We start from the raw sequence: 26,704 nt of genomic DNA on the forward strand, positions 1-26,704 counted from the left end.
TGTGGGTAAAGACCTACCCGTCCTAATAACGAATTTTTAAGCATGAAAGACTTCTCTGTTGAAAAAATGTCTAAATGGGTTTTTAATAGAGAAACATGACTGACTAATGTGACAGAAATGTTTCCTACAATAAAGGCAGAAGAATCTATAATAAAGGATAGAAATATATGAATCCATGGCAGAGATATGACTACATCTCACCTTTACTATGGCTTTGTTGCAATGTAAGGACAAAATGAGTTTCTTAATTTGGGCTACAAAACTGGAGCATAAAAGCAGATGAAACAATTATTCTAACACAATTTTTCTAACTGTGAGTCTGTAACTGCGTTAAGAGAGAGATAAAAGTTTTTATTGGTTAGCCATAGATACCTTTAATTGCTAGTAGCTGCTAAAGCAGGCTTATGATGACTCTGCCAAACAGTAGCAGAACAGTGCCCACAATTAAAGCTAGTTAGCTATTCCCTCCCTGGTGTAGCACTTACAGCTTGTAATTCTGGTCACTTCTCATTTTACTGAACTAGATGAATTGGGATGTTGCTATCTTATCTGCAGTGGAGAAAAAGGGGGTGGAAGGAGAGGTAAAAAAGGTGTTTACACACAGACACATCAGCCTAAAAAGGGGTTTGAATTTTAAAACTGACAGTTTTTATGAAACACTGCCCCAGAGCAAACCTGTTATTATTCATATATACAGAGCTATTTGAGAAGTCAATCTAGTAGTAAATGCAATGTATCAAACACATCTCTCATTAAGGGAGAGAAGGAGGAGGAAAAGATGGGGAGACAAAACAATCCATTTTTCCTTGGATAGTGGTGGAGGACACACACAAAAAACAGCTTCATCCAAAAAAAAAAAAAAATGTATTTCTTTCCCCTTTTTTTCTGTACTGGTCATCATAATGAAACATATCACTGCTAGAGAAGCATGGACAAAAACTGTAGGGCAGGAAGACAGTCTTCAAGAACAGCTCTGGGTTACTGTTGTATTAAATGACATTTTTGATATCTTATGTTTTTAATCAATACAACACTAGATCAAATCTATAATTTAAAAATAAATTAATAATAATAATAATAATAATAATAATAATAATAATAATAATAATAATAATAATAATAATAATAATAATAATAAAAACAGACTTTACCTTTTTCACCTTTTCTCCTTAAGGATAAAGTTGCAATCAACTTTCTTTTCTGTCACTGAAAAAAAATTACCAGCTATATATGGCTTCTCCAAAAGCTTTGGGACATCTCCAGTAAGGATCCCAGGAACACTGACTCCTCCTACAGCCAGTGCACACCTTAAAGGTACTACCACCTTTTACAACCCAAACCACCTTTAAATATGGAATCAGATCAAGACCTGGATGAGACCAGAACAACCAAATGTTAACTCTAACAGTGAGTATGAAAAGGTAGTTGTTTGGGGTTCCTCCCCAGCTCTATAAAGGAACTTTGCAGTGATACCAGTCCTAAGGATATAGTAAAACTTCTTTCATTCAGTCCAGTCCAGCTGCCTTTCAGGCAGGGTGGCCCTATGAAAGACACATTACACTATGGCTAAGCAGACGGCGATCATGATTTTTCTGATGATTTCGATATTGCAAAATTTTGGTGATGGTGTGTTTTTTTGTGTTTTTTGCTTGCTTGTTTGTTTGTTTGTTTTGTTTTGTTTTGTTTTTTTTCTGTTCAGCATTTAACAAGTCTGAGGGCTGCTAGTGGACACTTTTGCAAACAGGGAGCCAGGATGATCTAAGGACCCCACAAATTCAACCAGCCCCCAGGATGTTAAGTAAGCAGCAAAAGAATCAAGCCCAGAAACTTAGGAAGCTCTAGGCAGGATTTCACAAACAAATTGGTTTCCTTCAATCTCCAGCAAAAGCTATTCTCAGCTGAAGTATTCTGACATGACTATATGATTTGGGTAGATATTTCAGCTGAATCTGTCTAACCATTTTTAGTTTGTGCCTTCTAAAAAGGACTGCAAAGAGCTGGTGTCAGCCCTGTCCCTCAATGTCTAGGAAACTTGATTCCATCTCTGTACAACTCAAACAGCCATACTGAGAAAGGTAATGAGTTTCATTAAAGCTGTAGTTTCTAGTAAGCAGATAAAAGATTTGCTTTTCATTCTTTCTAACAAGTGAAATAGGGAATAAATGTTCTTCCCCTGTAGCTAAAGAAATTTGAAACAAGTCCAAACAGCTTTTCTATTGAATTTATACAAACAGCAGCTCTAAACTCATAAAAATATATCACTGTGAAACTTACAAATACGGCTTCATTTTATTACCCTTACAACGATAATTTGGAGCAATAAATATTTTACACAGAACTTGTCTTATGTCTGCAACTTGGGTCATGTAATTTCCTTGGACTTCACTCTGTATCTGGAACTCATAACCTAGTTGGTCTGTGCCTGGAAATCCTAATGATGTTAGAGGCAGCTAGCTATATGCAATGATAGACCAGCCTATGTTATATACGAGTTGTATTTAATAAGAGCCTGGATCAAGCTTTCTTTTTCTCTGTTGAACATATCTTTCTCTGCAAGGTCAGTGGATTTCTGTGGAATCCCTTGCAAACTTAGGTAACAATCTAAATCAGAGAGGCAGAGTTGAGCCTTAAGGGTTAGAGACCATCACAGAAAAAAGAAAAGAAAAAAAAAATCTTTTACACACAACAGTGTCCTTAAAGGAACACAGTTATGCTTGATATAATCTGCTAGGTGAAAGCATTCAACCTTGAACAGTGTCTGATAAAGACTACAAAGCATACAGGTGCCTGGGCATGTTCTTTGCATCTAAGGTAACCATACCTCTGCTGTGCTGTAGCTATTGCAACACCTTAAATGATTTCTAGTGTTAAGAGCAATAACAGCTTGCTTTAAGCTTCCAGTCCATCTAGTGATGTTATGTTCTATTTGAAATAAGCAAAGGCCACACACTTTTTTTTTTTTTTTTTTTTTCCCTGCAGTGTTAACCCAGGGGACAGATGACTGCACTCCGGGTCCCTGCCTTGGTCCTGAGCAGATAACACATCATGCTGCGTAGGGAACGGATGGCTAGAAAGTGTCCCATCGCTCCCCAGTGCTTATGAAAACACACAGTATGCTTCACCTCCTGCCAACTGTGTGAAAGGAAAGTGGGCCATCTCCTTACCCACTTTTAGTCCCTTTAAAGCTGGCAGACATCCCAGACAATTCAACGGGGAGCAAAGTGCCTTCATAACCACAGTGCTATCAGGCTCCTAGACAACTGTGGCACAGTTTTCTGCTCTCTGTGCCCTACCCATGTCACACACTGGAGGCTAGGCAAAGTCTATATAGCCCATAACAATAAAAGAAATACTAGAAGAAACAGGTAGAAGAAATAACCTACCTTATGCAGGTTTGTATTTGAGTCACAGAATAAACATTCATCTCGAATCCTTTCCTTCACCTAAGCAAGAAAAACAGTAGAGTATGCTTCAATTAGAATATGCAAATTAGTTCTTTCCTATTACCATTAAGTTCTCAGAGATCATGCAACACTGGCGAGACAGGGATTTGCTTCTAAAGCAAGTAGCAATGATACAAAAAGAAAAAAAATTAGTAAAATATATTCCAGCAGGTGGCAGGTACAGGAAAACAAAAGGGGACAGCACAAATGCAGAACACTATTCTCAATCACAGTAACACTCTCTAAAAACTGAGATGGAAATAATGTAATACTGTAATTCTGAAGAGCATTAAAATCTTGCTCTTAACATAATTCAAGGCCAGGATTTCCTAACTGAGAGTAGCCAGAAGACTGAGTGAAGAATTAACTTGTCTTTTTGAAACCACCTGGCTCTTTCCTTATATTTGAACATGGCTGTGACTAGAAAAACGTATGTCTCTCAGGCTGAACATATAATAAATCTAAATAGCACGATTGGCTTTTTGATATTGACACTTTGACATGGTTAGGCACTGCTGAAAACAGGGATCCTAACCCTTTCTCACCAGCTCTCGGCCACAAGCAGGATCTAGCTGGAGCAAAGCCTCAGTGAAGAATGAAAGCAGCAGGAAACAGTTCTCTTTGCTGGTGGCACTGGTGGTTTTCTGCTGCTTTGGCAAACTCAGACACCCAGAAAAAAGGGTCTGGCACCATGAAGATGGAGAGAGAAAAGGACAGACCAGCCCTCTTCAGCACCTGTAAGCCCTGCTTGCCTTCAGATGTCACCCTCAACAGAAGGATGGGAAAATCTGCACTGCAGCAACTACTCCACACTCCTCTCTTGCCCAGAGCTCTCGTCACCCACACAGACTACCCTGTACCAGTTATCACTCTGTATCTATCCTCTTTCTCTTTACATAGCAATCCCATACCATAAAGGGGTACATTCTCAAAGGCAAAGGCTTAATTGCTTGCAGAGCTGTAATAAGTCTGACACGTCTTCTGGAACTTGGATCTCATCCATTGTCAATTTACTACTAATCTTTTATTTTCCCTTTACTTTGTTAAACCAAACATTCTTCATATCATGTAGAAGCCATCATCCGTAGTCTTGCCTCACTAAGTAATAATCCCTATTTCTTATTACAAGCAGCACTTCAGTTATGGAAAGGAAAAGATGGGTCTTATATGTTTATATTGAAAGACAGGATTTTGGCAGTCCTCTTACTTATAGCAGTATAAACCTCAGTGCTCCACAGTCCTTGGCTCCTGGATCTTGAAGTACAAACTTGAGAATGTTTTGTCTAGAGAAAATGTATTAGCAGGCAATGGCATTACTGCGTGTTTAAGAGAGACCATTTCAAATCAAATTCTCAGCTGTGCTATGTGGAATCTTCAAACTAATCCTTTATTTATTTCACTGGAAAATTCAATATTATCACTGAATTACCATTCATTTTCCCTTTTTACTTTAAGAGTTCCCTTCTGCATGCCTCACCTTCCACCTTGCTTTCAGAAATGCACCTATACAGCAAGTAATGCTGTCATATCCAACCTCAACACCTCATAAGTTCTTGCCACTGGGGATAACAGAAAACCAAAATTTGTAGGAAAAGGGAAAAATGTACATGTATTTCAACTGAGCAAGGGCTGGCTTATAACCTCACACTCCCAACCACATACAACATTGTTCCATACTTTCCTTTGCTTCTCATGTCCTTTGCTTTTCACACCAAAATAGTGCATTTCTCATGTCTAGATGTCTCAATGTCATTTCTTCATTCTAGCCCTGAATTCGACCTGTCTTCTTGAGATTTTAGACATGAATTAACATATCTGTTATTTCTTAAATTTAAAATAACTTTAGAATATGTCTGTTTAAATGTATTTTATAACTCATCCTCTGAATCCCCTTAGCTTCCTACATTACACTACTTCCTGCTTTCCCAAGTGTTTCCCAGTGACAAACCTAGAAATCCGTGAGCTTGAATTGTCTTAAATTGCTTAAATCATAACTGCATTCCTTCGATCTGACAAATGTACACTTTGTTATGTAACAGGCAGCACCAATGGAGACCACACAGAGAAAATTTTAAGTATTGCTCAATTAAGTAATTTTCATGCCTATGCTTTCTTCTTCAGCTGTCTTCCACCTCTGCCTTTCCAAAACACTGTGACAAACAGTGGAGTGGTGGCACAGGGTTTGAAAGAAAGTTTTCAAACCCGGTTAAGTAGTTTGATCACTGGTGCTTATGGCAGCACGAATCCATTGCTCTCCAGGCTGTATTTGAAACAGCTTCAGACAGTCCCAGAGCTGTTAAGCCAGCTGCAAAGCACACCTCCAGCTCCATCCACGCTGCAGCCCCTCCTGGAAGCTGCATTGCTTCCCGTGAGTCATCATCTCCTCCTTCACCACTGCAGAGGCATCCCACATCTGCTCAGGGAAGTCTGGTGCCTTCCTGTCTCCAGCCCTGTCCCCAGATTTTCTGACCCTGGCTTTGAATGAGTTGGTATCTCAGAATTGCTTTCTCCAAGCAGGCTCCAGTTTCATTTATTGCATGGGCAGAACACCTCTTTCTTTACAGTGTATGACACATGCCAGTCATCCAGGATATAATGGAATTTCGGTATTATCAGAGGCCCCGTTTTTCACATCCTCCTTTTCAGACTAACGAGGGAAGCGTAAATGAATATTGGCAACATTGCACTTATAATTTTAATTTCCTTTCTTATTCTTTTGGCTTTAAGAATTCTCATTTCCTTTTTCTAGATTAGTCATTATTCAATCGACAGAATAAAAATACAGCACGTGTATAGTTACTGTATCACTTCTACCAGTTTTCCCACAGTTGAAGAGACACTGCCACAATCACGTTAAACAAGTCTGCTTTGAGGAAATTACAAATTTGCTTGATAAAGAGAAATATGCAGTCAGAACAGATCAAGACTTTCATAAGGCATCAGATCTAGTAACCAGAACATTTGAATTGAAAAAGTAAGGACTATATGTCAAGGGCACTTGAAATAGCTTAACAGCTGGTGAACTGATAGATCTTGAAACCATATTGGCAACTGGGGTTCCTTATCAAAGCACTGTGAAAATGTTTCCAATATGAATGTTAAGGATCAGTATTGCACTCATGAAAATCTGTGAAAAGTGAAGAAAAAAAATTAAACTGAAGTTACTTGTGCCTAGACAAAATACCTTTCAGTGAGATGCTGTAAGAGATCATTTTCTTTAGCTTATCCCCTGCTCCCCCCCAAAAAAAACTAATAATAAAAAACAAAATTATAATAATAATACTGAGAAGGTACTTAATTGGAATAAGAAAGTACATTTTGGGGCAAAATATATCTTTAATCTACCTAGGAAGGTGATCATATAAAGCAATGTCTTGGAGCTACAGTTAGATACTGCCAGATTAAAAGGTAAAGATACTTTCTGTTGTTATTTTGATACTGAAGATGGTCCACAATTGGAACAAGCTACCTAAAGAAATGGTGATTTTTTTACCTTTTGATTCTTCTATATTAAGACAGGATATTACACGTGAAATAGGTATCACACCATCTGATCTAGAGATTACATGGAAGAAACAGTGATCCTTTATGACTAAATCATGTGCTGAAGCAGTTGAACAGTACCTAAGCATTTTGGATTTCACCTGCCTGCAAGAAGACCAAAACGCACTATCATGCCATAAATAGCACAATTAATCAGCAAAGTTAATCTCAAATGAAATTTCTCTACTGTTTCTCTACTGGACTCTCAGACTCTCATGTTTATACTGAAACATAAAGGAATATATTAAAATACAAGTAAAAAGACTATTACTGTTGGTGGTGGGTGCTTGTGTGTTTTTTTTTGGATAGTAAACACAGTAGTGAAATATTCTCTTTACATATTAAAAATTAGAAGGTCAGTATTAACAGGTGTCTATTGCTGTTAAAGAAATTATAGTGAAATGATTGAGGAAGGTGAAATACAGGAAATATCTTAACTGCTAAATATGCAAAAAACATTGAATAAAATAAATTCATAGTTACAGTATCCTATCTTTTCTTGTACTTATTTCCTGAAAACATTTGTCAAAATTCTGTTTAGAGATACCAAACAGAACTGAGTGATTTTTATTCCTCAGATTTTCACTTGTTTATTTTACTAATTAATTTGGCCCTGCAAAAGTATGCCTATTCAGGGCTGAAGCAGACAAACAGTTATAAACAAAACAGCTCCCCACGCACTCCTACGTCCTTTAATCCATTTGAAATTGCTGGTGATACTTAAACAAACACAGCACCTTTGTTCTGCATTCCTCAGTAAGAGCCAGAACTAGAAAACAGAGTTCCGTAACTGATTGCTGTGACTCCTGTTACAATACCACTACACACTAAGACTGCAGGAAAAGGATTTAAGAAAATCCACATGGTGCAATTTTTACATAGAAGTAGTACACTAAGCTGTTTTTTTGGTGCCAAAAGCTTGTGTAACCTGACATTTCCACTGACCACAACTCAAGGAGTGCGCAAACAGCAAACACGTCACCACCAATGGTCAAGGTATCCTGCAAAAAGTAGGCCGTTAGCCTAATTTAATCAGAAATGCGAGAGGCAATTTAAACCTTCCTCACCCAATAACTTACGTGCCCGTATGAACCCTCTCAGATGCGTAGGTTCGGCTCATGCCAGCCTCCTGCCTGGCACACACGTGCAGTGTGAGCCCAGCCCTGCGATGCCTGTGCAAACAGCTCCACCAACACAGACGGAACTTTAAACACCAAACCCTGAATCAATAAAATGACGTGCCATTGGGGAACAGCTCTCCAGCCACACTGGTGAACAAGCGGCCACTCTTTGCAAAGGAAAGCTGCGGTAGTAAAACTCCAGAACAGGAGCAAGAGTTTGGAACAGAAAATGTTTTTTAAAAAGTGTGAATCAGGGAATCTCACACTGACCCTCAGCTGCAGAGAGATTCTGGGCTGCCATCCAAGCATGTTAGGGGAGTGCTGAGCCATTATTATGCAAGTTACCTCGTTGGGCAAACCGCCCTGAGCCCTGCATACAAGCAGTACAAGTTGAGCATCGTTAGGAAGAGACCACCACTTTCCGACAGATCTGTCAGCCTGCATGAAACCCCTCAGGAGGGTGGGGAGCTAAATTGACCAAAATCAACTGAGAAATAAGCTCCCCGCTGAGAAATGAGCTACCCCACCATATATTTTTATATATATATATATATATATATATATATGCTTTTAATTACCAGTAAATTTCAAGAGAGTTTGCTGAATAAATGGATAGAGATGCAGTATGATAATGATACTTCTAACATACATTGACTTGAAAAATATATATGTACCACGTTTTGGCAAATAGAGACCTATTTCAGTGGATTAACCCTGTGACTTTAAAATCCACGGAAAGCCTTTTGTTCCACTCCCCGTAGGAAGCCACATTTCTTACGTTCGAGACATCCATCCTGCTTTACGTTCTAGCTGCACAAAAAGCATTTCAATGGAAAAATAAATAAATAAGTAAAATCGAAGCCACCTTCTGAAGCCCAGAAAACACATCCAGGAGGTGCTCACGAAGTATATAAAACCGAAAGCGGACAGGGGGGTATTATTCCATATATATACGGGTGTTATTTTTATGGGTACAGAAGGAGGCAGTCGGGGGGTGCTTTCCGTGGCGAGGTACTCCCCCGGTGCCGCATCCCCCGAGCCCATCCCCGCACACGGCAGTGCGCTGGGTGCCGATCCGTGCACACAGCCGGCCCCCCCCGCGCTGCTCCTGCTCCCCGCACCCCGCCACCAGGGCGCCGGATCTGGCCCCGAGGGGACCGGCGGCGCCCGGCGGCTGAGCGAGCGCAGCCGGCAGGGGACCGGCACCGGGACCGGGGCCGTGTTTGGGGCCGGGGCCGTGTTTTGGGGCCGGGGGCGGTGCCGTGCTTGACGCGGCGGCGGGGCGGAGCGGGGGCCGTACAAACGGGCTGGCGCCGGGCGCTGCTCGCAGGAGGAGCGGAGCGGGCGGCAGCGGGCGCTCGTTACACCGCCCGCCCCGCCGGCACCGGGAGCGCTTCCCACGGCTCCGCCACCGTCTCCTCCGCCGGTACCGGCACCCACGGGCGCCCATGGCACGGCGCGGAGGGCTCTGCCCCACGGCTCCGCGCCCCCGCGGTGAGTGATGCGCTGGAGGGGGTCCCGCAGAGAGCGGCCGGAGCTGCCCCGGGGAACGGGGAGGGGGGATTGGGGCGGCGGTATTGGGGTAATGGGGGAATTGAGGAGCGGTGCCCCCTGGGGGGGTGTCCGGTCGTTGGCACCCGGGGGTTGGCCGCTGCCGGGGCTGAGCTGCCCGCGGCACCTGCTCCCGGGGAGCGGCGCGGAGAAACCTGCCCCGCTTGCAGCACCGCGGTGCTTGCACTTGCTCACTGAGTCAGGAGCCGGCAGGTTTCGCTTGTCGTGGGAAGGAGGAAAAAAAAAAAAAAAAAGAATGGGGAGAAAGTGGGGGAAGCGGTCAGCAGGACCTGAATTGCAGATCCATCCAGATTTGGCCCCTAGGCACTCTCTTTCCTTACCGCCTTGTTTTTCTTGTAGCTAAATGACAAGGGCATGCAAAGCCAGAATGGCAGGGTGTGGAAACGGCGTGGCGGAGCGCAGGGCTCCTACCTGACAGCAGAGCAACTTGCAAAAGCTCCCCCGAGCGTCTTTGATCTGCTCCCATGCTGAGTGCCGAAGCTGGCCAGGTGCAGCGTGCTCGGCTGCAGCCTGCCAAGCTGTGCTAGGCTGGAGGGCACAGACGTGAACTCGAGCTCACCCTTGTTTTGCCTGGAATAGGCAAGCTGCCTGGACTAGCACAGGACAGGCACGGGGGCACTGTAGTTCTCTGTGTGTTTTTCAGGGTTAAGGCTAGGAGAGGTTCAAGGCTATGGGGGGTAAAAGGATGCCATGAGGCAGGGGTGGTAGTTCCCAGCTGGAGGAGTGCTGGCAGGGCATTGTCTTGGTTTGGTCTTGTCTTTTAGTCATACAAAAGATTAGGGAAGGGCACCCAGCTAGGTACAGGCAATTCAAACACCTCAGCTGACTGCGAATTAAAGTGTATGACTCCTTCCTCTCTGTTAGTGCAGTGAGTTCAAGGCTTTTGAGTTCAAGGCTTTCCCTGTTCCTAGACTTCCTTTTGGACACTGGGGAGCAAAAAAAAATTATCCAATATCTGGGAAGTCTCATAAATACCAGGCTTAAATGGCATGGGGATGGGGTGCACGCAGGGACCATCGTTCTGGCACAGGAGAGCCATTCATTGCCCACTCCCACTGCAAGCCTCTGCAGTGTTATGTGGCAAGAGGAATCTCAACCCATAAATTGTCTTGCTAAAATGGCCTTTCAAACTTAATATGCAAATTATAAATTACTACTATATTTTATTTGCTAGCATTTCTTGAACAAGTGTATTTCCCACGTTGCTCAGAAAAGAGTGCCTTTTAAGAGTGCAGCTACTAACATCAGCTTCAGTTAGCTCTTTCCTATCCACCCAGTCCGCACCCACCTTTCTTTTTTCCTCCCTGTTTTTTTGGAAAATGCAGAGGTTTTTGATATTACGTCTCCGGTCGGCAGCAGATTACACATGTGAAGCAAAGCCAGCTGCTGCAGTGGAAAGGCAATAATTTAGAAGAGCAAATTCTGACCCTCGAATTGCCAGTCTCTGAACCATGTCCCCTCCTTTTGAGGATACTACCTTGGTTATTCCAGATTAACCATGTGATTACACAGACTTTACTGAAAAGCAGAGTAAATGAAAAACAGTTTTCCAATGCATAAGAATACATACATGTGTAGATACAGAGAGGAAGACAGAAATGCTTTTTAGTCTCACAAGGGGGTCTCTTCCTCCCTCTTCCAGAAATGCTGCCCAGTGCCAAGAAGCTACCAAAGCCCCAGATTGATGCATTTCCCTGAAAAGTTTTGATAATTAAAGAGAGCAAGAAAACTGAGAATATCCCTGGGCAGCCCAAAATGGAAGATCCTTCTGGGTCACTTCACTTCTTACTCCAGAGTATCAGGGTTCCCTCCAGGTCACCAAACAGTGCTTCACTCAGTAAATGGATTGGTTTAGTTAAGTCTAATGCAGTGGCGACCTCACCAGTACTCTGCTCCAGTATTAATCTAAAGTCAAGTAGCAGAAGGGTGGCAGACATAAATCAGCTTGGAGTATGATCTCTAAGGTTACTTAGAGGTTTATTTGTTTGTTCATTCTTTTAGTTTTTATTGTTGGTTTCAATGACTTGCTGCATTTGAGATAGGGCCCACATTGACAGAGAGTGGTAAGAAGTTGCTTGGCAGGGGTAATGAAACTGGGATTGTTGAATATGCTGTGTTCCCTTTTTCAATCCATTCAGTTCAGGTGAGCCTTTGTATGGAACGGGAACAAGGTACGACAGAGCTATCTTTTCATGCAGGTTGATTTCCTGGGGAAGGTTTCAATGAACTAGAAATCAACTTTATTAACTGTGCAATAGATCTCTGCTTCCCAGTCAGATTGTGACCCATTTTGCTTGGGAAGTGGGAAAACTTCCAGATTTTGAATTTAATGTTTGGGTTTATGAGGGTACAGAGAAGGCACTGATACAGTGGACTTCCCGCTCCCTTTATGAAGGACAACATTTGAGTCCTGCAAGATATTAAGCAATTGCTAGAAGAAGGTGGTAAGGGGATTCCATACAAGCATTCAGTACAAAAAATATCTGTGCATCCTGAGCTTCTCAGGTTTATTTTTATTCTGCTGTAATGTCCCATTTTCCTTTTACCTGCATGAGGTTCTCTGAAATGTAGGGTATTCTCTCGTCTAAAAATGTCTATGATTTCCTGGCATGAAACATTGCAGTGGTCCCTTCTGACCTTTTTTTTAAAAAAAAAAGAAAGAGTGCATGTTATATATAGCTACAGTCTATTATAAATTTGCTACTCTATTGCTCACACTGGAGCTGAACTCCTCCTTTAGAAGGCACGAACCAGTGACCTAGCTAATTTGTATAAACTCTATTTATCACAGCAGGTGCAGAAATATAGCACATCTCAGCCAAAAATACTTCCTACCAAGTCAACCTTTCTCAGCTTGCTAAGTTCTCCTAACCAAAATTTAGAGACTTTTTAAGGAACATTTCTGAAGTCTTAAAGCCCGTAGACGTTATATCATCATAACCACACTGAAATTATGATTAGATTTCATAACATGCTGACTATAAAAGTTAAATCCATGGTTTTATCTCTTCTGGTTAAGCAGTATTTTTTAATATAATTTATGAAATGTAGTTTAAGTAGCTAGGCAGTATTGTTTAGGCACTTTAATACAGATTAATACAATTTCTTATCTTTTCACCTCCCCTCTTAATGCACAGATGGCTTTTTAATATATAATGAGATCAATAGTTTATGCACCTAGAGATCTATGGCTTCAGTAGTATACAGTGCTATTTGACTTGTTATAATTTTCTCTATAACACTCACTAAAGTAGGCAATTGCATATTATTAATTAATAGAAACTAAGTTTAAACATTTCATTGGCAGATGTTTCTTAAAACTTTTTTAAAATGTGATTTGACAACAGTGTGGAGTAAGTGTGGGAAGCATTTCTTCATGAAGAGGACATTATGAGGGAGTTTAATAGTTAAAAACATTTTTTTTTCCTTTGAAATATATTCTGCATTTTGCTGGTTTATAAACTAGATCAGATGGGGAAAAAAAATAAAATTGCGCCTTTTCAATTCAGGAAAAGCTCTTGACTAAGCTGTAAGTGATTGCCGTGTGTTTTATGCTAACTGGAGACAAAATGTCACTTGAAAGAGCTCATATAAACAACTGAAGAATATATATTATGGCAGACACCATCTATCCTGGGAGGGTAGGAATATATACTGTTCATATCAATGACTTGACAAATTTCAAGTTCAGTTAATCTAGTTCAGATTTTTTTTTACAAATGTGACCCTGAATACAAATGTTCAGTTCACTGACTCTTCATCAGTGTAGAAGGTTGTTTGTAGGGTTGGTTAACTTGATTTTGGATTTCTTTTTCCTCTTATAAGAAGCCAGTGAAGTAGATCTGTGAGTTGTACCTCACAGCTACTTTTAACCAGAAATGTCAATCTGACTACTTTTAACCGGTAATGTTAATCTGACTATTGAGTGCCCAAACATGCACTTCTAGAGTAAAGGAAAATAAACCCCACAAACTGTACTGAGGTTCTGTCATGTCTACAGTGCCATCATCCTGTGAAGAGCAAAATTTCTCCCTCCAGTTTTCAGCTCTGATCTCCCTCTAGAGACAAATCTTAGCAACTGACCTGTAGTTCTCAATTGGGCCAGACTGGGTTTTCGTAGATGTCTGTGCAAAGATCCCCCCAGCGAAGGGCTTCAGCTCTGCAATGAGAGAAAGTGAGATTACCTGAAATTTATTGGGGGTCTTCCTCACTCCCTGGAGGACCATAAAAAGGTACAGCTTTTGTTTAGTGAAGATGAAGACACCTGCATGTGAATGGTAAGGATATAGTCGTTTTTGTAGTCTGTGTCCTGGCAGCAGCTGTGCGTGTGTGTGGTGTGTGTGTGTTGAGAGATGGTCAAAAGCGATAAAATAGCAACACATCTTTCAAAGAGCACTGTGATATACTTAAAAGTCACTGAAATATGACAGCTGTACCCCTCATACTGCATTTAGTGAGAAAAGGTTCCATTTATTTCTAAATTACTATTAGTTTTGAAGTGGTTATAACCTTAATGAAAGCTGATTTGATTGGCAATGTCCACACTGAATCTTGTTGAATAAACAGTATGTCACATTTAGCTAATTAATTGGAGAAAGCTGAAGAAAAGATTAAGAAAAAGCAATCAGACTTTTTGAATAGTCTTGGTGTAATCTTCAAAGCGCCATTTAGCATAAACTGTGCTTCTTTTACCAACTTGTTCGTTTACTTGTAGCAAATACAATAGTAATGACTGTCAGTTAAATTTCTGTATTAATCTGGAATACAAAGTCACTGAGTGCAGTCATGTATGCTCTGCATGACTCGTGGAGGCAGTTAAGAGAATTCTTAAAGCAGAAAAGTAATTTGGCAGAGTGGCTGCTATCAAATCTTCAGTGCATGCTTATTATTGTTGAAACAGTTTTTCAGACCTACAAATTATAAAGCTTTGGAATACACATTTGCATCATTTTATATAAACTGCTGTAATTCCAGCCACCAAATTGTAGATCTTCATAAAGCATTAAAGAGGGCAGAAGAGAAGAAAGCTGAACAGCAACCAATTTATAAGCAGTTTTATTCCTGGACACCACTTTGCCTACACAACACATGTTTTGTGCTGAATTTAGAGGAACACTCATGTCCATTGTGTTGCATTAGTCTAACACAACACAATAATTGGTCCAGGTATCAGACCTACACAGTCTGAAAGAAATGAGAGGAACAGAAAGAGATGACAAACAAAGCTTTATTGCTAGCAAGTAAAGCAACAATAGCACGGAGGTACTTTGAATGGCATAATTACTGACATGGTTCATTGGGTGTGCATAAAGACAGTAAATGCTACAGATCCTGATGCATGCATGATATGCACCTGAACAAATAGTTGGGGAGGAGGAAAAAAATCAAATTCTGTATGTCTGAATTAGAGGGTACTTCCATGTTATTCTGAGGGCTCACACTGCAACTGAAGACAGTTGTTTTGTTTACTTAGAAAATAATATTTCCCCCCCAAAAGTACTTCAGTTAAGAAGACTACCTGACATCAGTCCCTTGGTATCACACCTGTAATATCCTGCAAGTCTGATTTTGAAGAGTGATGCCAGCCAAAATAAGAGTAGAGCTACAGTTAGAAGAAACCTTTGGTCTTATTTCCCTCAAACATTCCCATGCTGTACTCTGCCATGGGGAGGCTTGAATAAAAAAAGTTGGCAGCTGAGTACTATGCAAACTATGAATTTAAAAACAAAAAATCCCAATGAATTGGTATATGTAGCTCATAAAATTTAAAAAAAAAAAAAAAAAAAAAAAAAGTGTTCCCAGCAGTGTGTTGTCATTAATATCTGAGACTAGTAGCTCTAAGTTAATGTTTCCAGAGGAAGACTGCCTAGTATGCAACTTGGCTACTAGCATAGTATATTTCAATCTGACTGCTAAGAAATAAGGGTTCTTACTATTGGGCTTTTACTTAACTCCCTTCAACATCAATTCAACCTGTTCCTCACTGAAATCCTATTATGCTTTTCCATTAAGGTGTTAGGACAACGACTCAGGCTTACTATTTATGGAGCTTGTAACTCTTAAAATATACTCTGCAGTAAGTGGCTATTCCTTTAATCTGTGACCTTAAAATTCAGGAAGAGTTGATGTTTTGTTGCTTTTATGTTCTGAGCTGCCCATCATTCACTGATCTAATTAAACCACTTGCTCACATTGCTTCTAAAATATGGTGGCAGCATGGCTCAATGCGGACATCCAGCACAAAGCAAAAATGTACCTATTCTTAATTGTCTGTCACCCAATCCACCCCTGCACAACACCATTAGTGAGATTTTCTTCTTGAAACTGACGTAGATTTAGTTGAGAATGGTGAAGACAGGGAAATAATAGAAAATTAATGACAGCCAAAATGAAGCTCCTCCAACCAGATAAAACTCTTAGCAGTGACCAAAAATGGGAGAACAAATTCCTTTGCAAAGTTTTCTCATATCAGACATCACAGAACAGCCTAGGGCACAACTTTGTGTCCAGGACAGAGCATGGTCATGAACCCAAAGCCTGCAGGCACATGCTTCTTGATTTCAGGTGTATCATAGGCATATCATGGCCCTTTGCTTCCCTCTCCTCCCAGCCTTACTTTCTGCTTCCTAACAATACCACTGCCTTGCAGACATTTAAAAGTAATTAGAAAAGGGAAAGCAGAAAAGTAATAATCAGTAGCAAACATCAGGAAGCAAGCCTGCTTCATTCAGGATGAAGTCATGACCTCTGTAAATGCAAAGCTATCAAACAACTTTCTACATCACTTGGAAACACATCATTAGTCCTTGTCGCACAGGGACTTAGCTTATTGTGGAAAAGTCATTAGTATCTTTTCAGATTCTCTGGAGAATTTCCAAAACCTAGCCCTTGCATTTCCTCAGGTTGTTCATATGTAATCTCATATTTCAGCCCTTGGTAGTTACTACAGTATGCATTGTTCTGAGCTTAAATTTATAATTACAGTAACCTGGTAAGGCAAAGCAGTCAGATGCTCTGCCATTGTGGCTTCTACTTCTACATGGAGTTAGACAATACCACAATCATGCTTACACCAGCCTCTGCTGAGCTTACAGGACTTCAGAAAGCCTCCAAATTTATGGAGTTTGTATACACAGCTAGCTCATAACATGACAATCTAACAGGTTTGCTATATATGAGGCCATTACCATTTCATTTCGAACACTGTGTTAAGAAACCTGACCTTTACCTTGAATTTACAGAATCACAGAATGGTTAAGGCTGGAAGGTATCCCTGGAGGTCATCTGGTCCAACACACCTGCTCAAGCAGGGACACCTAGAGCAGGTAGCTAGGCCCATGTCCAGGTGGCTTTTGAAAATCTTTTTAGTTGTAGTATTTAGTAGCCTTTTGATAAATAAAGAGTAAAGATGTTCACATCACAGCAGCTTGCTGTCAGACTCTGGAAGTGATCTTCAACAATATCCATTGTGTATCTTCTTTCCTGAGTACTTGGACTGGGACCGCAGCTCTTTTTGCATTTTGTTGATGCAGTCCTCCTGTAGTCTGCAGTACTATAGCAGCAGCAGAGTACATAGCACCTGACTTTCCTCAGAGACCCTAAGCACAGCAAACGAGTACTTCATTTAAAAGTTATAAAAAAATTTGCCTTTTCCTTGGTCTACTATTCACCCAGAGCTCTTCTTAACTTCTATGGGAAGGTCACATTTTTGTAGAAAGTTCTCTTCATATATTGTTAGCCTTTTTTTCCCCAGGAGGCTTTACTTTCAGATTGCCATCATGTGATCCCTTAGGAGACTACAAGACCATCTTTAAGGAAGCTATCTTGTTCAAGCCCATACCTTTTTCTTTTTAGGTTTTGCTTCTAAAATAGACCTATTCTTGCAGATTTAAAAACAAATACCAAAAAAAAAAAATCTCTTGCAGTAGTGGTTCAATTCCACTGAAATCAGATTTAAAAAAATAAAAAAGTTACCTCAGAATGAATCTTGGGTGGAAAAAAAAAAAAGATTCAGAATGTTCATGTCTCCTACTGACTGGAAATCATTTTCTCGTGGCATTATTTTATGTGCCTGTCTTTAAAGAATTTAATTCTATCCAATGATTTATGAGCCTAGAATTGGGAAAGCTAAAGAAGTTTGTTCAGTTGTGAAAATCAAAAGATACTTGCAGTGTGGCTTTAGTAGTGATATATCAGAGTATAAAATAATGTGCTTCTCTTCTTTTTTTCTCTCAGCTAAGTTTCCGTTTGAGAAATACGCATCCACTCAGCAAAACAAAAACAAATTTTAAAGGTTGTTCTCGGTGGAAATCACTCCATGCCCCATTACCTGCTTGAGTGAAACCAGACTAAGAACTTCTGTCATGGCAGCTTTTCTGCTGGGAGCTGTGTTGCTTATTGTTCAACCTCAGATAGTGCCTTCCAGACCGGCTATCAATTCAAAGGCTGAGACTTCTGCTCAGTCTGTTCAGAGAGAGCTTTTAAAGAAAACATCTCAAAAAAATGACTTCAAGGAAAACATTCATTCTAATGGAACATGCCGGCAGCTGCCACAGACTATCATTATTGGAGTGAGAAAAGGTGGAACAAGAGCTTTGTTAGAGATGTTGAGTCTTCATCCAGATATTGCAGCAGCAGAAAGTGAAGTTCACTTCTTTGACTGGGAAGATCATTACAGAAATGGATTGCAGTGGTATATTAATCAAATGCCGTTCTCTTATCCGCATCAGATCACAGTGGAAAAAACTCCAGCGTATTTCACATCACCTAAAGTGCCTGAAAGAGTTTATAACATGAACCAATCTATGAGACTACTCCTTATTTTAAGAGACCCAAGTGAGAGAGTACTATCAGATTACACCCAAGTGTTCTATAACCACATGCAGAAGCACAAGCCGTATCCATCCATTGAACAATTCCTGATTAAAGATGGTGAACTCAATGTGGACTACAAGGCAATAAACAGAAGCTTGTACTACATTCACATGCAAAACTGGTTGAAGTATTTTCCCCTTGACCATATCCACATTGTAGATGGGGATAAGCTAATCAAAGATCCCTTTCCAGAAATAGAGAAGGTAGAGAGATTTTTGAAATTATCACCGCAGATAAATGCTTCAAACTTTTATTTCAATAAAACTAAAGGCTTCTACTGCCTAAGGGACAGTGGGAGGGAGCGTTGTTTACATGAGTCAAAAGGACGAGCACACCCACAAGTAGATACCTGGTTACTTGAGAAACTGCATGAGTATTTCCATGAACCCAACAAAAAATTTTTTGAGCTCGTCGACAGAACATTTGACTGGCACTCATTTGTTGCAAGTTAGTGGTGAGCTTCAGAACCTATGCTCCAGTGTACATCTAGAAATTTTTAAAAGGGCATTTACGCTATAATTTATTTGTAAAAATACGTAAATACTTCTGTACAGTATTAGATTCACAATTGCCATATATACTAGTTATATTTTTCTACTTGTTAAATTTGAAAGCATTTTGTATTGTTTTTCATGGTTGTTAACATTGTGTATGATGTGTCTATATGAAGAAACTAAATTATTTCACTGCAGAAGATGCTCTCGAGAATGTGTTGTCTTTTTAATAAATAAGAAGTTCATTTCAACAAAACCCTTCAAAATTATTTGAATACTTCAGTCTTTCTGGACTATTCTGGACTTTCTCCTCTAATTGCTAATGAATATGCTTAGCTTTACATTTCCATTTTTCTTGCTTTAAAATGTGGTCTAATTTCTTTTCTTATCTGAAAATATTGTAATTTGAAAATTGTTCCATCCTGCTTCATAAAAATATTTCCGGATAAAGTGGTACTTCTTGCACATGTTGGGACATGCACAGCCAAAGGATGATGGAAGGCTCTGTATCATAAAACATGCTAACAGCTGTACTTACTTTTATAGTTAATGCTATAACAGTTGCTCCTCAAATTCTTTGGCAGTACCATGCTAGTTTCATTGCAATTTTTTAAAGATTCTGTGGGGACCAGCTCATAAAAACACAGAATTAAGTGCAGAAAAATAGTCAACCTGAAAATTTTCTACAGTCGATGAATGTACGTATACTTCATAATGAAAGAAAGAGGTTTGAGAGAAGAATTTAAGCAATATGGGGAAATTTTAATGGTTGCTTATGACTGTTCCTGAATGTTATAGCACACTTATGATTTCCTATCACTGAAAATCAATGCTTACACCAGAAAAAAATTAGCTGGTCTATGTTCTAGCAAGCAGCAGCTTCATTCTTATAAATATTAACACACTTGTACCCTAGTGAAGGCTATTTTCTATGAGATGAGCAGCTGCTTCATGCAACTGGAAAGTGCTCATGGACTACTGTTCAATTAGTCTCCCTTCAGGAAACATGAAGCCAAGTCCTCATTCCAGCCTGTGTGTCATGGAATTAACCCCAGTCCCAGGAACTTTTATGGTCTTCCATCTGCTAAAAATAGAAGTTAGATGTTAGTACATTTGTAAAATTACAGCTCTCCTTATCTACACTAGTTCTGCTGTCCTGTTAGCCACCATTCTCCAGAGTTAGAGTTAATCTTATTTCCACACAGTGCTTACTACAATACTTTCTTTATGAGCTCCTAATTCTCCTGTTTAGATCTAGAGTATATCCATTGAACATTCAGTGGCAACACCCTGTATATTTGAATTTGCTACTGATTATTACAATCCTTTATAAAATTTAAATGTAGATGCATTAAATTTTCCTGGTGAGATGGTGCAAACTTGGGCACTGTGACAAGGTACTGTCTGGATGCAATTATCCTATATTACGCTGCTTGCATGAAAATTTGAAGATGCTGCCCCTCTCCTGCTCCTTGTGCACCTGCCCAAGCTGTATTCAACCTCAGAGAGGTTGTTGGTGTTGTTTTATAAAGTAGACCTTTGATGAAAGCCTAAAATGAAATGGTATTGTACTCAATAAAATATTTTCTGAATTGCATCTTTCCTTTCTTGTTTATTCATCAGTCTCTAGTTTGGAAGGCCGGAAGTTAGGATTCAACTTCAGTTTAGACTCCAGTTAAATTTTACATAAGAATTCAGCTGTAGCCTAGTGGATTCAGTGGAAATCAGTTGTTGGCTACTGGGTTGTTGCCTACATGGTCCATTGCTGATCCAGAATATACAAAAAAGGAATACATCTTCTGGTGGCAATAATGTTGAATCTTTTGCAAGAGATGGATACAAAAAAAAACAACAGGCTTAAAGTACCAGGACGCTCCTATTACAGTTTGAAAATAGAAATACTGCGGGTTTGGTGTAAGGAGGGGCAGTATATTCTTGTCCACTTACTATTATCCCATTTCCTTGCTAACTCTGTAGGAACCATCTGGACCTAAGAGATTTTGGCCCACAAGAAAAACGTCCCACCTTAGTACAGTCCCACCTTCAATTTCACCTTCTTAGAGCCCCAGACTGAGCCCACTACGTTTACTAACTTTTTGCTGGGAAAGAAAGAAATGCTGCCAGGGTTTGTGGCCATGTCGGTAGTACCTTTTCGGTCAAAGAGTCAGCTGAATGCAAGAAGACAGGGATGCATCAAGCTCACCTACAGCAGGTCACACATACAGGGCAATACAGCATATGATGTGTGTAATTGTGAATGCCACAGTAGTATTGATGCCTGATGTTAGAATTGAGAATGTTTTTAAATGTATAATGCTATTTGATACCATTATCTTGCCTGAAACTAACCAGGACACATCCTCTCACTCCCCACCTCTGTATGGGTTTACCTCTGTAGAAGAAGTAGAGTATGAACCATCGAGTTGGACTCGATGATCCTTCTGGGTCCCTTCCAACTCGGGATATTCTATGATTCTGTGATTCTATGAACCATCAGGTCACAGGTAAAATTTATTGGCCATAGATGCCCTATATTCAAGGGTCGCAATGCTAAAAGCTATGGTTCTGAGTGTGAATTCTGTTTTACAGAATTTACAGCTGCATTCACTTTCTGCACGTCACTGTATTTTCTAAAAATGTGCTAAACAACAACAAAAAAATCAAACAGAAGAAAGTGAAGAGATAATGAAAGAGGCTGATGCACATTCTGGTTGAGACTGTAGAAACACAGTCTTCAAACACTTTGAAGTCATGCCATATTTATTCATATTAAAGGAAATCTCTGAAAATACCTTTCCGCTGTTAAGCAGTACAGGTATTTATTCTTGTTAAACTTTGCCCTCTCAGGTCTAAAGTACAACTACTTGGGTGTAGCTCTGGAGGCCTGTCTCCTCAGGGCTGCTAGCCAACTCTGTAATCACTCTTACAAATATTAAATACATACAACATTTTTATGATAATCCAATGTTCAATTCAAAGTTTACCACTCCCCTTGACTAAGAAGAAGAAAAGCCAATCAAGACATTAATCAGGGTGGCACTCCAAGACTAAGCCTTGCCCTTTGCTTCACAACGTGGATTAGTGCGAGTCTTTGAAAGCAGATAGTATATTTGCAGAGGTCAAAGTTTAAACTATATTGATTATTCCATGAACATTTCTAGAGTATGGGAAATGAAAGAAGTCTCCTAGGTAAATATATATACACACACGCACGTGTATATATACGTGTGTATATATATATATATATATATAAAACTTCAGCAAGAATATTGATACAACTACTGTTGGTGCTGCATGATACTTTCGTATGTCCTTTGCTGTTCCTTACACCTTTTTTTCTTATGGGTGAAATAACATCTACTGTGCTTGAGTAAATCTACATTGTTTTGGAACACGTCATTAAAAAAAATCATCCTTTTTTAAATCTTGTTTGAGTCTATTTGTACCAGTAGGGCAGTGCTACATTCATTGATGAATGTGTGAGACGCTTACCACCATTGAATATCTTTTCTTGCTTTGGAACTCAGATCTGATCATTTCACATTTCCTTGTCTATATGCATTTTCAGGATCAGGTTCAGCAGAAAAACAGGATTCCTATTCCTTCTTGTCATGCACACAGATTTCAAATGTGTAAAGGAAAGTAAGATGGGGTAGTGCATATTTCCATATGTTTTTCTTCTGCTTTATCTAGCATGGCTGACTAGGCATTTAAGAAAGTTTACATTTCCACCCCACAAGTAAGAGGTTGCATATCAAAACTGCTACTCTGGGGAATATCCCTTCTCCTTTCTCTTTTTCAAAGTCTGCAACAACCAAGTCCCAATTCGGCTCACATTGTGAATAAAATTTTAAAGGAGTATAGTAATAGATGTTATCTGATACAATAATAAAGTAATATTTTTATTACTTTGCACAGGAAAAAGTGATAGGTTAACATATGTAAACAGAGTGTATTGAACTTGCTAGTAGGTACATACCAGCTGAAATATTTGCAAGTATTTCCTCTACAGCTGTAAGTAGCATTATTCTTTTCTCATTCTTACTCCAATAACTTGTATTCATGACTCTGCCTGAGTTTCCAGTTACGTTGGAAAGACTGTACATTCAGTATTAATTCCTCCATGTTTCAGTTGCTTTGGCAAGGCCAGTTACAGATGGAAGCTATGCAAAGATCTTATCTGAGTGGGGAAAAAAATTAAAGATTTTTAAAAATTAAAGATGCTTACCAAAAATAAAAGAAAGTGTATATCAGATTATTAGTAAAGGAGAGCAGTAGTCTCTTTTCTTGCAACAATAACCCACCTATGGTAAATTTTCTGCTTAACTCCCACACAACAGTTGTTGCAGTTTTTAAGTCAATAGTGCAATAATCTCAACAGTGATGCTGCAGATTTTAAATGCCTTCTGGGATATATAAAATATGCAAGTCAGGGTGGGGAGCAGCTGGATGCGCAGGAACAGCTGGTCTCATTGGGCTGAAAACATTTTTGTTTAATGATATGGGACATTAAATTTTTGACTTGGATATCACTTTATGTTGTCTATGAAAGCAATGCCTTCAATTAACTCCTAAGTCAATAATACTGTCATAGTGACATCATCTTTTTACTTTCTGTAGATATTGTGCTCTGCCAAAACACGGTCTAAGATTCCAACCCCAAAGAGCAGGTGGAAGAGGAATCCCTTAATATAAAAAAACAATTGTAATACAACTCAGATACACAGCTTCAATTATGAAGGCACAGTGGCTAAAACAAAAAGCTGTTCTGAAATGAATGGCAATATTCTTCAAAACTTAATTTGAATGCAGGTTACAGAAACAGGAACCTCTATGTATACACAGAAAAACAGCAGAACAAATAACATGCCCTCCCTTCCTGAGTTCTTGGTCAACAGTATTTCAACAATAATAATAATAACAATCTGTAGTCATATTTCCTCAAAATGAACAGGCCAGCCTCTAGGACTTAGTGCAGTTGAGATCAGATAACTATCAAACGGCAGAGTTCTTGCAGTATTTTTTACACCAGACAGAGTTCTCAGGGAATCTCTTACTACTGGATTTTGTGAAATTCTTTTCTCCTCCCCAGTCTGCTGCTGTGTCATATCTGTCCTATAACTATTCAATTAACACTGTAAGAAAGTAAATTCATGATCTGAAAGTATTTTTAAAGAATACTGGTCAAATGAATGGGAAAGCATAGCATTATGAAGTACAAAATGCACTTTGCATATGTTTGCTCGGATATGTTTTTAACTTTAATAAAATTTGTCTTATTTGGTCTGCATCATTGCATTACAGCAGGAACTATTGTAACACCATCATATGTGAGTAGCTATCTATTGTACTTGGTAAATAGAAATGTATAATCAAAGGAACATATTGTTCTTATTGCTAGTGTAGCAGTTATGTTATTGGCGATAGCGTGACACTTACCCATGGTGTCACTACAAGTGGTAGCAATATTTCTTTTGAAAGAGTGGAAGTAATCTGAGAATCATTCTCTTGATCCATGTAGGAACAGGGTCTTTTTTTTTCCCCTCATGTAAAGTACAAAGAAGTCTGAGCAGAAATGCAAGTTATCTTATATAGTCACATAACAAGAGTTTACTGAAATGTAGCCAGACCATACTAAAATAAGAAGTGTGCAAGTGCTGCAGAAAAAAAGAATTGGAATCATACTGTATCTTTTTTTAGTGTCTTATCATTCTCTTGCCTGAATATGTGTGTTCCCATGCAAGGAGAATAAGGGAGGGAAAAACGACACTCTGCAGAAAGAGAACAACTGGTCCATTTTGCACATCACACTAGCTGGGACCAGGGCTAGACAGCCACATTGTGACAAGGACACTAGAAGTGGATATGGGGGAACATCTTATCATAGCTTCATTCCCTCTGTTCACACCCTTGCATATGATGAATAAGGGCTTTCAGGAAAAAAATGCTTATTGCCCAGCTCTCATTTGTGCCACCCAAACAGAGAAAAGGCATCCAAATTCATCTGAGTATCAGTTCATTCCCGTGCCATAAGGCCTTTTAGAAAGTCAGTGCAGTATAATGCAATTAGTCTTATTATTCACCTAACTGTCTAATCTTTCCCTTTTTTGTTTTCAAACTTGTAGCAAGTTTTCCATCTGCTACAAATAAAAGGGTTTGATGAATAAATGATTTACAGCCTGCAGGAGGAGAAGAGTTCATATTAAATATTCTTCAGACAGGAGACTTGCAAAAGAGGATATTTTCTCATAGAAAAAAGAGCATCTGTGGACCAGTTGGTTTCTTGCTGAATAAGCCAACTGGATATGATACTATTTTGGCAGCTTCCTTATTCTTGTGTGGGCTTCAGTTATATGAATGCCATAAGATATTTATTATTGAACATAGATATAGATTCAATATCATACATATCGTGTTTTATGATGTTGGCACTCGTTTGCTAAGTTAATTATTTAACATCAAGTGATGATAAAATCCTAGTGCTTTTTCATACTTAATAAACTTGAGTCAGCTAATGCTCAGACATTCATAAACTGGAAAAAAAAATGTAAATGCTAAACTGCTTCAAACACTCCTTTTCTGTGACTCATACAAGAACTTCATTTCCACAGCCTTATGGAAGAAAGTTAAATTTCAAGCATGGTAAATAAAGGAAAGGATTTACTATTACTCACAAATACAGTAATGCATAAAAAATGGATTTTCATGGTTTTATATCATGAAATGGAACAAGGATTGACAGCTTAGGAAAGGGAAGAGCTTTTACTGTTCTCATTGCAAGGGTGAAAGTAGTGTCACAAATGCTATGAGGATCTGCAGAGTATGGTTCCTCTACCTTATCACAAGCAGGAGAGTTTTTACTGTCACTGTGTTGTACTTTTTTTTCTTCTCCTGCACCCCACGTTACCAGCCTTGAACTGGACTGTTCATCTGTGAATATACTGGAAATAATGTTTTAAACATAAAGGAGAATGTGACTTACTACAATGAGCTCTCTGCCTATATAAATGCTTGTCCTACAGTTTGCTGAACCAGCTGGGAGGACAGCATGCCCAGTGCAGACAGCAGGAATACATTACACTGATATTGCTGCTAAACTCTTGATTACCTTATTCGGGAGATAGTTTTGGCATTGCTGCTACTAACCAAAGGACCTTTCCAGTTGCAGCCATTTCTTTGCAGACCAACTATCATCTCTTGTGTTTGACTGTCTAGTAATAACTGCTTGCTGGGGGATATCACCCTCTAAATTTCTTTGTCCCCAAACCAGTGATGCAGCAGGTGGTTTCAGCAGACACTGGCCATGGCTAGGCCTTCAAAGATACTGCTCAAGCTAGTCAAACAGCTTTGGCTAGCTGTGAGAGCTGTGCCAGAACAAAAGTGTTTTCAGACAAAAGAGAACACAAACAAAATTATTTTCATCTGCATCAGGTCCCTGGTTCAGGTCATCATTCAGTTCTGTAAACACATGCAACTCTGATTAGACCTGAGTGTGCAACAACTTTTCCTACAAACATTGCCACCAAAAATTAGCCAATTAAACTACAGAAATCTTCAGGTATTACAGTGCCTTGAGATATTCCTATCCTTCCATCTCTTTACCTCCTACTTGTACTGCCAGTTCTTTGGGGTGGTACAACATTGTGGGCAGTTATCC

The 26,704-nt window shown here is 39.5% G+C and overlaps 1 protein-coding gene across 1 annotated transcript; it reads left to right on the plus strand.

The window, feature by feature from the left end:
• The first annotated feature begins 9,435 nt into the window (after window positions 1-9,435).
• HS3ST1 (heparan sulfate-glucosamine 3-sulfotransferase 1) lies at window positions 9,436-22,417 on the plus strand. The gene is made up of 2 exons (XM_082758846.1): window positions 9,436-9,601; window positions 17,915-22,417. The coding sequence occupies exon 2, from the start codon at window positions 18,043-18,045 to the stop codon at window positions 19,003-19,005; it is 963 nt and encodes a 320-aa protein (XP_082614972.1). The 5' UTR covers window positions 9,436-9,601; window positions 17,915-18,042; the 3' UTR covers window positions 19,006-22,417.
• The last annotated feature ends 4,287 nt before the right edge of the window (window positions 22,418-26,704 follow it).

This window comes from Aythya marila, assembly GCF_965140915.1.
Source record: "Aythya marila genome assembly, chromosome: 4".
Classification (NCBI taxonomy): Eukaryota; Metazoa; Chordata; class Aves; order Anseriformes; family Anatidae; genus Aythya; species Aythya marila.

Coding starts and splice junctions, on each gene's coding strand:
- HS3ST1 (XM_082758846.1), top strand. CDS start 18,043: ATGGCAGCTTTTCTGCTGGGAGCTGTGTTGCTTATTGTTCAACCTCAG.